This window comes from Cherax quadricarinatus, chromosome 49 (assembly GCF_038502225.1).
Source record: "Cherax quadricarinatus isolate ZL_2023a chromosome 49, ASM3850222v1, whole genome shotgun sequence".
NCBI classification, from domain to species: Eukaryota; Metazoa; Arthropoda; class Malacostraca; order Decapoda; family Parastacidae; genus Cherax; species Cherax quadricarinatus.
In genome coordinates, this window is record NC_091340.1 from 4,066,080 (window position 1) to 4,080,898 (window position 14,819).

A 14,819-nucleotide genomic window follows, 5' to 3' on the forward strand; every position below is an offset into this window, starting at 1 on the left:
TTCTTTATTTCTTCTATTGTCCATGGGGAAGTGGAAAAGAATCTTTCCTCCGTAAGCCATGCGTGTCGTATGAGGCGACTAAAATGCCGGGAGCAATGGGCTACTAACCCCTTCTCCTGTAGACATTTACTAAAAAGAGAAGAAGAAAAACTTTATAAAACTGGGATGCTTGAATGTGCGTGGATGTAGTGCGGATGACAAGAAACAGATGATTGATGATGTTATGAATGAAAAGAAGTTGGATGTCCTGGCCCTAAGCGAAACAAAGCTGAAGGGGGTAGGGGAGTTTCGGTGGGGGGAAATAAATGGGATTATCTGGAGTATCTGCAGTCTGTAGTGGAAGGAAGGCAGGGTAGGGGTTGGCCTAGGAAAGGTTGGAGGGAGGGGATAAAGGTTTTGTGTGCGAGGGGCTTGGACTTCCAGCAGGCATGCGTGAGCGTGTTTGATAGGAGTGAATGGAGACAAATGGGTTTTTAATACTTGACGTGCTGTTGGAGTGTGAGCAAAGTAACATTTATGAAGGGGTTCAGGGAAACCGGCAGGCCGGACTTGAGTCCTGGAGATGGGAAGTACAGTGCCTGCACTCTGAAGGAGGGGTGTTAATGTTGCAGTTTAAAAACTGTAGTGTAAAGCACCCTTCTGGCAAGACAGTGATGGAGTGAATGATGGTGAAAGTTTTTCTTTTTCGGGCCACCCTGCCTTGGTGGGAATCGGCCAGTGTGATAATAATAAAAATAAAAATGACAAATATTTGAATGGCTGTAATGTGTGTCTTTATTGAAAGTTATTTTATGCCCTAGAAAGATTTAGTCAGTTATACAGTTGTTATAAGCATACCGTGTTCTAGCAGGGTGAAGTCACTTATTACGGAAGTTTCATTATTACCATGTACTTCTGTCCTGTACTTTATATCTACTCCCACCATCCTCACTGGCAGATGGTAACATTTTTATTGCAGTAAATCACTGAATTATTCTTACTTTGTGTGCATATTAAAGACAAATTTTGTATACACAATACACTACATTAATACATGCCATTAGATTACTGTACTAGCATTTTTTATAATTAAATTCCCAAGTTAGATATTGATTTTTTGAAAAAAAAAAAAAAAAAAAAGATTTTTAAATAGCATTTCCTTATTGCTTTAGAAAGAGACATGGGAAAAGTTGCATTTGAAAGTGCTCATATGCAGAATGATACATATTTTATAAATTTTAGTACATTTGCATATGTGAATATATGCCAGCCAGTGGCCTCTTCAGTCCAATGCAGAGAAAGGTGGATGATGATGACGACAAGGAGTTTTAGGTAATCGGTCCCTCAGCCTAGAGTTGATGTATTCAGGCTGAGGGACTGATTACCTAAAACTCCTCCTCATCATTGTCATCCACCTTTCTCTGCACTGGACTGAAGAAATCACTGGCTGGCAAAAATTTCCAGAAGAGACCCAAATGTTGCACAAGTATCTCATTTATCAGCAGCTGCACATGCACGCACTACATTATGTTGGGGTGGAGTCTTAATTGTGGTGACATTAGTTAACAGGATTAAGTCATATTTGCCAGTACTGCGCATTACTATTTGTTCACCTAAATCTTGGTAAATTTCTTTCTCTGGTTGTCTCTCTAGTTTGCTCTCTAAATATTAACTTGCAATAGCTATGTATTTATCATTACTTTTTTCTTAATAGTTCTTATTACTGTCATTTTTTCCATTATAGGAAAATTGATCCAAAACCAAGCCATGGATCCAACGATACTTGAAACTATTAATGGATAAGTCAGTCTCCCTCTCTCTCATTTATTTTCCTTTTGATTTCTTTCTTTCTCTGTGACTGGTTTTGAGGACTCTTCCCCCACAGCCAGGCTTTCCTTATAACTGCCTGGTCAATCTGGCTGTTTGTGCTAGCAGTCCACAGGCCAACATTGCCACTACACCAGGCTGATGTGGCACTTACAGAAGGAAACTGTTCAGCTTCTTGAAAACTTCAGCCTTCATTCCAGAAGTATTTCTGATATCTGCTGGTATATTATGTTGACTAATCATGGGCCATGTATGTTGATACAGCTTTAACTGTACTCATGGTTCTCCTGCTCTTCAACAGGATGGCTTCACAATTTCTCCCAAGGTCCAAGTATATCTTACTCCTGAAAATCGTCTAGTACTTGTCTTCACCATCTCTTCATTTAGTGTGTTCCACTTGCTTGCCACCCTTAAACTGAAAAGTACACTTCCCTGTTATTTCTATGGACCATCTTAGTCTTGGCTGCTGTGTCGGGACCTCAACCAGCCTGATCCTATACCATCTATCATATCCTCTGAATATTTTGCATATCGTGATGATATGATTGGTTTTGCTCTTTTTCTAGTGTTAGTGTTCCTAAAATCTCTCCTTTTTAGCCAAATTCCTTCATTTTGAAACCCACCTCTTTGCAATCCTTTGAATCTTTTATATGCATGATCAGGTGAGTGTTCAGTGGTGGTGCCACATACTGAAAGATAGTCTTGACATACATTGTGTGTAATATTATAAGTAATCTTTATTCAGGTTCCTGACTCAAGTCTTAGGTTAACATTATGCTGCTGGCAGGGAAGGAAGGGAGAACAGGAAGGAGTGAAGGAAAGAATAGGAGAGGGGAATAAATGAATGGGGGAGGCAGGCAGTCCTGTTGCTGCCATCAGTGTTAGATATGATGTGACAGGTGGGACACAGAGAGAGAGAAATAGAGAAATGCAGAGGGGGGAGAAACAGAAATACACATACAGATAGTGACAAAAACTTACAAAAAGGACAGAAGTACGCAATGAGACTAATTCCAAAGTTAAGGGGTATAAGCTATGTGGTTTGGCTTAAGAAATTTAATCTAACAACCCTAGAGGACAGAAGAACCAAGGGAGACATGGTAACATATAAAATACTCAGAGGACGTGATAAGGAAGACAGGGACAGGCTGTTTGAGAGGTGGGAAACCGCTACTCAGGGTCACAGCTAGAAGCTAAAAGGCACACACAAGCCTGAGGGACATCAGGAAGTATTTCTTCAGTCTCTGGTTGGGAAGTTGAACATCTTGAAGTGGTGGAGGCAGATTCCATACATTGTTTTAAAAACAGGTATGAAAGGGTCCTTGAGACTAGGAGAGAGTGAATTTGGCAAGTAGCAGGTTCCGAGTCAGGACTAGGAACTAAAACTCCATCCCGGCAACCACGTACAGGCTAGTACATACGTATAGGTGGAAATGCCTCCTCCCTAAATACACCCCTACAATTCCCCATAACCCCCCACAACCCCCCACATGTGCGCACACACCTACACACTCGACCCCTGCAACCACACCTAGGTGAATACACATACCTACCTACCTATGCATGCACCTATACATACCACACCCACCTTGAAGGGCTCCTTACATATGGCCTTCTGTTCACTAAATAATTTTATCCACTTTAATGTTTCCTGCTGCCCAACTGCTCTTCCAATTTATATAGCAGCCTTCTGTGTGGTATTGTTCAGAAATGCTTTCATACATTCAAGGAAGATGAAGTCTTCTCTTCTACTTTGTCCCAAAATGCATCCTGGATCTCTTACAAATGTATTTCTTTTAAGGTGCTAAACTACATATAGGCTTAATATCTTTTCTGTCACCTTATACCTGGAGGGTGTTTCAGGGGTCAGTGCCCCCCAGCTGTCTGTTTCTAATGACTTGTTTATTTTTCTTAAGGTTGTCACACAGTTTCTCTTAGCATCTGGTCCTGCTGCATTTGTCACACATCAGTTTTCTCTCTCTCCTTTCCTGTGTCTGTTTCTTCTCTATATATATTTTTTTTTTGTTTGCTTCTCTGTTTCTGCTTGTACTTCTCTCTCCCTACTTCCAGAATAGGTAAACAGTATTCTGTCTGTAATACTGTTATCAATGTGATTTTAGTAAACACCAACACATTAAGAAGAATATGATAGAATTAGATGAATGTTACAATATTGAGAGCAGACCTGAAAGCAAAATTGTTGTAGTGCATGAGTGTTATGAATATCATATTGGTTCATAGTTTCTGCAATGCACAGTAGAGCCAAGAATTCTTCACTAGCTCTGTCGTTCTTGACTGTGGGCTTAGCAATAAGTCTGTTAAATTAAGAGTCATGTATTTTGTTTGAAAGATGGCAAATATTGACGAGTAGAACGCTATGGCTTCAGACACTGTGCAGCAGAGCAACTCCATTAGTTGGGATGACCAATTCCGAGAGGTGAACACTCGCTATGTGAGACTCAATATATGTGATGTTTTATTGAGTAGAAATGTGAACTCGAGACAGTATAATTTAAAAAAAAAAAAAATTATTTTAAACAGTGTCTTTCTCTTAATGCTGAGAAAAATTAAGTTAACTTAGTGACAATGGGAGGGGTGGCAGGTGTTATAAGTTTAATGTATTAAATTATTTTTTTTATTTTTCTGCCAAGACATTTAATTTGAGGGTGTCCAATGTTTGGTGTCTTGCAGTAGTAGTAAAATGGGTAGTCACATCCTGAGTAGTCGGAGGTCACTCACCACGACTACCATAACAACGGACGACCAGGAAGACTAGGCTCACTTGTGGGTACCTCATAAATGGTCTTCCTCCTGAGACCTACTTGAGTACTTCATGATAGTCATTGTTTAGTTCTGCACTCACTACCTGCTACACAATGCTTATTGCTCCTAATTCCATTGGTGTCTTATATATATATATATGTACTATATATATACAGTATTACAAATATAATGTCATAAAAGTTTAGTTTGGTTTAGGTATTGGTGATGGATGGGGCATGAAATTGTAGCTATAGGAGTCTAGACAGTTAATAACTAAACGTAGTACAGTATTAACGAATAGTTATTGGTATAAATTCCAGTCTCCTAATACAGCTCTTTATTTTATGGCTGCTGTAGCCAAGCTGAAGCTGAAAAGGTCTTAAGTCAAATCACAAAACGAACAAATCGTGGTCTGTGCAAGCTTATGAAGAATGCCTCGACTTCAAATGTGATTGATCTAGCACAAGATTTCAGTAGCAGTGAAGATGAAAAGTTTGTTTTTTTGTGATTATTAGCCAGAGTAGTGAGGCAAGATGCCATGTGTGCGAGAGGTGAAAACTATCACATAGAATAGTTTTGCATATTCCTGTGATTATTGATGTTTTGTTGTGATAATTGAACCACATTAATTTGTAATGATTTGTTCAACTAATAACCTAATATTTTAGTTTTAACAGTTTATTTTTATTAGTGGTAATTCTTTATGAAATGCTGTCACTTTGCATGGGAATTTAAGTTGATGCAGCTATTAAAAATTAGGTTTTGGTATTTGCAAGTGGCTTGAAAAATAAAACTGGTTGTTAAAACCGTTTTTTCAGCATTTCCCATCCCCTACAGATACTCCTCTCGGAAAGGTCACACGTTAGTAGTAACCTAATTATATTTGCATGGTAATTTTTTGTTGTATCCACATATTTGACACTTGTTGCACTGTAGCATAAGCATAACCATTTACTGTATATGTCAGTAATTCTTGTTCAATAAGGAAGCTTCCAGATTAGATAGCTTAGTATTTTTTTTTTTCTGCATGCTGATTTACCTGCCTTTGTTTTTGTCCTTTTGCTATGCTCACAAACAGTTTTTAATTCATCAATCCTTGCTCTTCATTGAAATAAAGCTTTATTTTACATAAGCATTCAAAGGCTTTTTCATTGAGCTGAAGACTTATACTTAAATGATGTATTTATATAAATTTTGACAAATATCCTTGTAGCAGTGCTGTAATATTGTGTCGCAGACTGTAGGAAAGTCTCCATTTTGTTAACTGTAACATGGTAACTACATTATATTCCCTACCAGGCGTGGTGGTGCTGGACTTGGTTCCCGCCTTGACTTTTTGGGAGTGAAGCGCGGATCTATTGCTGCTGCTAGTGATGACTCTCAAAATGCTGATGATTCTGTGGATGGAGAGGAAGATGCTACCAAGTGAGAAGCCAGCACTCATCACTGGTCCCAGGACACGTTCTCCTTGAGGGATACCATTGTTGAATATGCTTCGTCAAAGGGACTCTCCACTTCATTTCCTATTGAGTAAATTGTATGCACATTAATTTAGTCAAAGGATGAAGTATAAAGGTGATAAATTTAAAGTATTGCTTCTTAGTTGGTGTGTCTGTAATGAGAAATTGCCAACAATTTGAGTGAAATTTGAATAAATGATAGAACAAAAACTATTGATAAAATGCTATAAGCAACATTTAGATGTTGCTAAGAAAATGTATCTAATCTTAATTATTTAGCAGAGAAAATAAATTATTTATAGGACTGTATCTGTTGGAATGAGTGTCTTTGTTGAATTTGTTGCCATATTTGCATACCCAGTGAGTGGACTGAAATTGTATAACAACATTCCAGAAATTAGGGTGTTTTTTTGTTGTTGGCATATTTGTACTTAATCCAGATGACTTGTATGAGGAGGAAAAGCAGTTGCAGAAAGCACAAAGTTGCCTCATCTTAACTTCCAACAACTGCCAACATATGAAATTCTGGGTACAGTTTTTTTTTTAGGTACCTGAGTCCTACATTTGTTGAAAGTAGGTGGTGGTTGATGGGGGTTAATGAAGTGGCAGTTAATCCTGTTAGCCAAAGGAAAAAAAAAGAGTTGGTAGTTGCCAAGCAACAAGTGACATTATTGTTAATGAAGGATATAAGTACACTTGTGGCAACAAATTTGCATGTTTGTGGGATGGGGGAGAGGTCAGGCATTTATTAAGGGAGAAAAGCTATGCTGGTCTTTACATAATTAGGTTCATGTTAAGTATGCCACCTGTTGCCAGTACTGAGGGTTGAGCATTGGTGGCTCTGGTAATTTTTATTGCCATTGAATAGTATGAAGCATGCATTTTGCATGTCACTTTTTTTACTGTCATAATACACTTTTCCTAACTTTGTATCAAACTAACCATGAATGCTTCCAAACTGCTACAATGTATAGATAATAATGAATGAATAACCTATTACCATTAGTTAAGAGCTACTTATATGATTATTATTGTTATATATTATCATTATTACAGTATCTTGTATAGTTGCCAGGCCAATTAGGAACTGAAAATTTTCTTATACATCCTGTACATACATTTATATAGAGCTTAATTACAACCATCCATATAGTTTTAAATATTTTTGCAAAATACAGTAGTAGTTGTATGCACATTGGTTGTATCTTTAATTTCTGCCAATCACTATTTTACAAGTGACCTTAAATTTATGCCATTGCTCACAGCAAATTTACCTCATTTTCATACATCATTACCAATTCTCATTAGGAAACATGGCCTTATAGTTGTAGAAGAAATCCAGTGAAACCTTTATATTGTGAATAGTAGAGGGTATTTGGGAAGAGATTCAGTGTACAGTACAGGATGGTAATAAGAAATATAGTAAACGACTTTGATTTGTGATTTAAGGTATATAAGCTTCTATAAGGTGCTTTGTTTTGATATTGCTATTGCATTTGTTAATTTGAACTCTGATCATGTATTACATAGATTTTTTGATTAAGCCAAGTTTTCTATAAAAGAGCTGGGTACAGCAATGCTTACCACACAAGTTGGGGCCTAAAGTTCTTGAATGATGACATGTCAGTTAGGATGCACAAGTATATTTGATCTATTTAAAAAAAAAAAAAGGGGTCAGTTGTTATAATTTTAGCCATTTGTAAATAATTAATTTTAGTAACTTAATGGCTTTAAAATTCTTCAGAATAATTTAATACAAAGCTAGTTCGGTATTGGATACTGTGTGAAAAACTGATGAGAATGAAGTTTTGGTGTTAACTTCTAGAACACAAGTATCACTCTGCTGTTGAGGACAAATGTGTACCGTCCATGTGTCCAGCTCTCCATCTCTTCTTGATGGGACAAGAACAGGAGTGGGTGTTAAAAGTTCCTATTCAGGGAGATGTGCCAAGTGCATTTTGTTAGTGATAAAGGTAATGAATGATTGTGATAAATTGTTCTTTCCCAGAACTTGAGAGTATGGTAATGATACATTAATGTTTATATCTACATGACCACCATTCATATTGTAATTTACTTGTCCATTTGTGTGTGTTTGAGGATCTGGAAGCATCTAGCATGTCAATGTATTGTATATATATACTTGTGGTGCACTTCAGCTGACTGCAATAAATGGCCTTGACAAAGAGTGTTTCATTTTGAGGTTTAAAGTTAATGTAATCCTGATATCTCATTTAAGAAGTTTCAGAAAGTGATCATGAGGTGGTGATACCATTTTCTATTTAGATGTCATGCATAACTACATCAATTGTGTTTATGCACTACATATTTTACCCTCTCCCTTTGATCAAATCCATTTACCTCCCATTCCCCACCATCCAGGAATTTGTCAGATTCCTGTGTGAGGCAGTGGGTAGAATGTATGGGGGTAAAGACACAAATGTTATAAGCAGGCAGGGGTGGTTAGTGCTTTTTAGTAAATGTATGGAAGAGGGTAAGGTACCTAGGGATTGACAGAGCATGCATAGTTCTGTATAAAGGCAAAAGAGTGTAATAAGCCTGTTGAGTTATTGAAAGAATAAGAGCAGAATCAGAGGAACAAGGAGGCTTTAGGAAGGGTAGGGGGTGTGTAGACCAAGTGTTCAGAGTGAAACGTATAGATAAACAAGTTTTTGTGGCATTTATGGATGTGGAAAAGGCATATGATAGGGTGGCAATGTTGGAAATGTATGGAATAGGATGTGAAGAGTTTTTATGAGGATAATGAAGCTCAGGTTAGAGTATATAGGAGATTATTATTATTATAATCAAAAAGAAGCGCTAAGCCACAAGGACTATACAGCAAGTATATAGGAGAGAGGGTGAGTATTTTCCAGTAAAAGTAGGCCTTAGACAGAGATGTGTGATGTCACCATAGTTGTTCAATATACAGTGGACCCTCAACCAGCGATGGCATCGATTAATGATAAATCTGACTAGCGATACATTTTAACGCAAAAATTTTGCCTCGACCAGCGCTATTTGTTCCGTACGAGACGCGTCCACTTTGGCCTGAGCGCGCCTCACTTGTCCCGTGGGTGCCAGTGTTTACAAGCCAGCCACCGCGGTCGCTTAAAAACATATAACTGGAACATATCATATTATCACAGCCTTTGTAGTGATTGCACCTGCAAAATAAGTCACCATGGGCCCCAACAAAGCTTCTAGTGCCAACCCTACAGCAAAAAGGATGAGAATTACTATGGAGATGAAGAAAGAGATCATTGCTAAGTATGAAAGTGGAGTGTGTCTCTGAGCTGGTCACCTAGAGTGAGTTCTGGGGGTCAACGCCCCCGTGGCCCGGTCTGTGACCAGGCCGCCTGGTGGATCAGAGCCTGATCAACCAGGCTGTTACTGCTGGCTGCACGCAAACCAACGTACGAGCCACAGCCCGGCTGATCAGGAACCGACTTTAGGTGCTTGTCCAGTGCCAGCTTGAAGACTGCCAGGGGTTTGTTGGTAATCCCCCTTATGTATGCTGGGAGGCAGTTGAACAGTCTCGGGCCCCTGACACTTATTGTATGGTCTCTTAACGTGCTAGTGACACCCCTGCTTTTCATTGGGGGGATGGTGCATCGTCTGCCAAGTCCTTTGCTTTCGTAGTGAGTGATTTTCGTGTGCAAGTTCGGTACTAGTCCCTCTAGGATTTTCCAAGTGTATATAATCATGTATCTCTCCCGCCTGCATTCCAGGGAATACAGGTTCAGGAACCTCAAGCGCTCCCAGTAATTGAGGTGTTTTATCTCAGTTATGCGTGCCGTGAAGGTTCTCTGCACATTTTCTAGGTCAGCAATTTCACCTGCCTTGAAAGGTGCTGTTAGTGTGCAGCAATATTCCAGCCTAGATAGAACAAGTGACCTGAAGAGTGTCATCATGGGCTTGGCATCCATCGTTTTGAAGGTTCTCATTATCCATCCTGTCATTTTTCTAGCAGATGCGATCAATACAATGTTATGGTCCTTGAAGGTGAGATCCTCCGACATGATCACTCCCAGGTCTTTGATGTTGGTGTTTCGCTCTATTTTGTGGCCAGAATTTGTTTTGTACTCAGATGAAGATTTAATTTCCTCGTGTTTACCATATCTGAGTAATTGAAATTTCTCATCGTTGAACTTCATATTGTTTTCTGCAGCCCACTGAAAGATTTGGTTGATGTCCGCCTGGAGCCTTGCAGTGTCTGCAATGGAAGACACTGTCATGCAGATTCGGGTGTCATCTGCAAAGGAAGACACGGTGCTGTGGCTGACATCCTTGTCTATGTCAGATATGAGGATGAGGAACAAGATGGGAGCGAGTACTGTGCCTTGTGGAACAGAGCTTTTCACCGTGCCTGCCTCGGACTTTACTCTGTTGACTACTACTCTGTGTTCTGTTAGTGAGGAAATTATAGATCCATCGACTGACTTTTCCTGTTATTCCTTTAGCACGCATTTTGTGCACTATTACGCCATGGTCACACTTGTCGAAGGCTTTTGCAAAGTCTGTATATATTACATCTGCATTCTTTTTGTCTTCTAGTACCTTGTCGTAGTGATCCAATAGTTGAGACAGACAGGAGCGACCTGTTCTAAACCCATGTTGCCCTGGGTTGTGTAACTGATGGGTTTCTAGATGGGTGGTGATCTTGCTTCTTAGGACTCTTTCAAAGATTTTTATGATATGGGATGTTAGTGCTATCGGTCTGTAGTTTTTTGCCCCCTTTGTGGAGTGGGGCTATGTCTGTTGTTTTTAGTAACTGTGGGACGACCCCCGTGTCCATGCTCCCTCTCCATAGGATGGTAAAGGCTCGTGATAGGGGGTTCTTGATGAACACGGAGTTCCATGAGTCTGGCCCTGGGGCAGAGTGCATGGGCATGTCATTTATCGCCTGTTCGAAGTCATTTGGCGTCAGGATAACATCAGATAGGTTTGTTAAAACCAAATTCTGTGGCTCTCTCATAAAAAATTCATTTTGATCTTCGACTCTCAGTCTGGTTAGCGGCTTGCTAAAAACTGAGTCATATTGGGACTTGAGTAGCTCACTCATTTCCTTGCTGTCATCTGTGTAGGACCCATCTTGTTTAAGTAAGGGCCCAATACTAGACATTGTTCTCGACTTTGATTTGGCATAGGAGAAGAAATACTTTGGGTTTCTTTCGATTTCATTTATGGCTTTTAGTTCTTCCCGCGATTCCTGACTCCTATAAGATTCCTTTAGCTTAAGTTCGATGTTTGCTATTTCTCTGACCAGTGTCTCCCTACGCATTTCAGATAGACTGACCTCTTTTAGCTGCTCTGTTATTCTTTTCCGTCGCCTGTAAAGAGAGCGCCTGTCTCTCTATTTTACATCTACTCCTCCTTTTTCTTAGAGGAATAAGTCTTGTGCATACATCGAGTGCCACCAAGTTAATCTGTTCTAGGCATAAGTTGGGGTCTGTGTTGCTTAGTATATCTTCCCAGCTTATATCTGTTAGGACTTGGTCCCACTTTGTTTTTGTTATTTAAGTTGAATTTGGTGAATGCTCCCTCGTGGCTAATCTCATTTTGTCGGTCTGGGGCTCTGCGCATACATGTCTGAACCTCAATTATGTTGTGATCTGAGTATATTGTTTTTGATATGGTGACATTTCTTATCAGATCATCATTGTTAGTGAAGATGAGGTCTAGTGTGTTCTCCATTCTAGTAGGCTCTATTATTTGCTGGTTTAAATTGAATTTTGTGCAGAGATTTAAAAGCTCGTGCGAGTGTGAGTTTTCATCAGAGCTGCCTCCTGGTGTTATTACTGCAACAATATTATTTTCTATATTCCTCCATTTTAGGTGCCTTAAGTTGAAATCCCCCAGGAGCAAGATGTTGGGTGCAGGAGCTGGAAGATTTTCCAGACAGTGGTCAATTTTTAACAGCTGTTCCTGGAATTGCATCCGGAGGCTTGTAGACTACCACAATGACTAGGTTTTGGTTCTCGACCTTTACTGCTAAAACTTCCACTACATCATTTGAGGCATTAAGCAGTTCTGTGCAAACAAGTGACTCCGCAATGTACAGGCCAACCCTCCCCCTTTTGCCTGTTCACTCTGTCACATCTGTATAGGTTGTATAATAAACCCCAATCAACCATCGCTACTATTGTGGGCAAGAAAACGGCAATCAAGGAAGCTGTTCATGCCAAAGGTGCAACTATGTTTTCGAAACTGAGATCGCAAGCGGTAGATGATGTTGAGAGACTGTTATTGGTGTGGATAAACAAGAAAAAGATAGCATCTCTCAAGCGATCATATGTGAAAAGGCTAGGAAGTTGCATGACGATTTAAAAAAAAAATGCCAGCAACTAGTGATGTGAGTGAATTTAAGGCCAGCAAAGGTTGGTTTGAGAGATTTAAGAAGCGTAGTGGCATTCATAGTGTGATAAGGCATGGTGAGGCTGCCAGTTCGGACCACAAAGCGGCTGAAAAATATGTGCAGGAATTCAAGGAGTACATAGACAGTGAAGGACTGAAACCTGAACGTGTTTTATTATTATAATCAAAAAGAAGCGCTAAGCCACAAGGGCTATACAGCTGAACAAGTGTTTAATTGTGACAAAACAGGCCTGTTTTGGAAGAAAATGCCAAGCAGGACCTACATTACTCAGGAGGAAAAGGCACTCCCAGGACATAAGCCTATGAAAGACAGGCTTACTGTTGATGTGTGCCAATGCTAGTGGTGATTGCAAAGTGAAGCCTTTATTGGTGTATCACTGTTTTTCCTGAACACACTGGGAGTTTCAATGTCGTCAAGGCTAATTTGTGTGTGCTGTGGAGGGCAAACAGTAAGGCATGGGACACTAGGGACTTTTTCTATGACTGGTTACACCATGCATTTGCCCCCAATGTGAAGAATTACCTAATTGAAAAGAAATTAGACCTTAAGTGCCTCCTGGTATTAGACAATGCTCCTGGTCATCCTTCAGACTTGGCAGAGCGACTTTCTAGGGACATGAGTTTCATTAAGGTGAAGTTTTTGCCTCCTAATACCACTCTTCTCCTGCAGCCCATGGACCAGCAGGCCATTTCCAACTTCAAGAAACTACACAAAAGCTATGTTTGAAAGGTGCTTTGTAGTGACCTCAGAAACTCAACTGACTCTGAGAGTTTTGGAAAGATCATTTTACCATCCTCAATTGTGTAAACATTATAGGTAAGGCTTGGGAGGAAGTGACTAAGAGGACCTTGAACTCTGCTTGGAAAAAACTGTGGCCAGAATGTGTAGACAAAAGGGATTGTGGCTAACCCTGAGAATCCTATGCCAGTTGAGGAATCCAATGTGGCATTGGGGAAGTCCTTGGGGTTGGAGGATGTGGAAGAGCACAATGAAGACCTAACCACTGATGAGCTGCTAGATCATCTTGAACAGCAAGAGGGCAGACCTGAGGAAACTGCTTCGGAGGAGGGGATAGAGAAATTGAAGCAGTTTCCTACTTCTAAGAGTAAGGAAATGTGTGCAAAGTGGCTTGAAGTGCAAACCTTTTTTGATGAAAATCACCCTGACACAGCTACTGCAAGCCGTGTTGGCAACCTGTACACTGACAATGTTGTGAACCACTTTAAGAAAGTCATAAAGGAACGAGAGGTACAGGTATCTATGGACAGATATGTTGTGCGACAGAAGTCCAGTGACTGAAGCTGGTCCTATTATTATAATCAAGGGGGAAGCGCTAAACCCGGAGGATTATACAGCGCCTGGAGGGGGGGATGTGGAAGGCATTCAGGCTTAATTCGGGGAACTGGAGCACAGATCTAATTCCCTAAATCAAGAGCCCCTCACCAACATCAAGGAACCTTCCTTGAGGGGAAAGCTGGTCCTAGTGGCATTAAAAGAACAAGGGAAGTATTATTATTATAATCAAGGGGGAAGCGCTAAACCCAGAGGATTATACAGTGCCTGGGGGGGGGGGATGTGGAAGGCATTCGGGGAACTGGAGCACAGATCCAATTCCCTAAATCAAGAGCCTCTCACCAACATCAAGGAACCTTCCTTGAGGGAACAAGGGAAGTAACCCCAGAAAAAAGACTTGCTACCTCAAGTGCTAATGGAAGGGGATTCCCCTTCTAAACACTAAGAAGATCAATGGTCTCCCATCCCATCAATCATCACCAGATCTTCAATAAAGGTAAGTGTCATGTAACTGTGCATGTCTTCTTCAGTTTGTGTTAAAATTAATATTTCATGTGGTAAAATTTTTTTTTTCAAATACTTTGGGGTGTCTTGCACGGATTAATTTGATTTCCATTATTTCTTATGGGGAAAATTAACTTGACTAACGATTATTTCGATTAACGATGAGCTCTCAGGAACGGATTAATATCGCTGGTTGAGGGTCCACTGTATTTATAGATGGGGTTGTAAGAGAAGTGAATGCTCAGGTTTTGGCAAGAGGCATAGGATTAAAAGATGAAAGAATCTAACACAGATGCTCTTTGCTGATGAAACAGTGCTTTTGGGAGATTCTGAGGAGAAGTTGCAGAGGTTAGTGGATGAGTTTGGTAGGATATGTAAAAGAAGGAAATTTAATATAGGAAAGAGTAAGGTGATGAGAGACTATATCAGATTGGAGGGAGGGACAATGTATTCAGATATTTGGGAGTGGACTTGTCAGCAGATTGGTCTATGAAAGATGAGGTGAGCACTGTGGAAACAATGCTATCTATGGAAGGGAAATGTATGAGAGTATAGTCATATAAACACTTATATAAGTGGTGAATGTTACATCAAGGAGAAGGCAGAGATGATTG

General features: G+C 40.0%; 1 protein-coding gene across 10 annotated transcripts in view; it reads left to right on the plus strand.

The window, feature by feature from the left end:
* Window positions 1-8,215, plus strand: part of zip (myosin heavy chain 10) — a 295,638-nt gene extending 287,423 nt beyond the window's left edge. For 4 of the 10 annotated variants that reach the window (XM_053788409.2, XM_053788410.2, XM_053788411.2 and 1 more), the window contains 2 exons: window positions 4,927-5,061; window positions 5,869-8,215. In XM_053788409.2, coding sequence (XP_053644384.1) covers window positions 4,927-5,061; window positions 5,869-5,998 — 265 coding nt within the window. In that variant the 3' untranslated portion in view covers window positions 5,999-8,215. Of the gene's footprint in view, window positions 1-4,497; window positions 4,591-4,926; window positions 5,121-5,868 lie in introns of all 10 variants that reach the window. The other 6 variants (XM_070095102.1, XM_053788414.2, XM_053788416.2 and 3 more) reach the window with 6 other exon arrangements.
* Window positions 8,216-14,819: the final 6,604 nt, after the last annotated feature.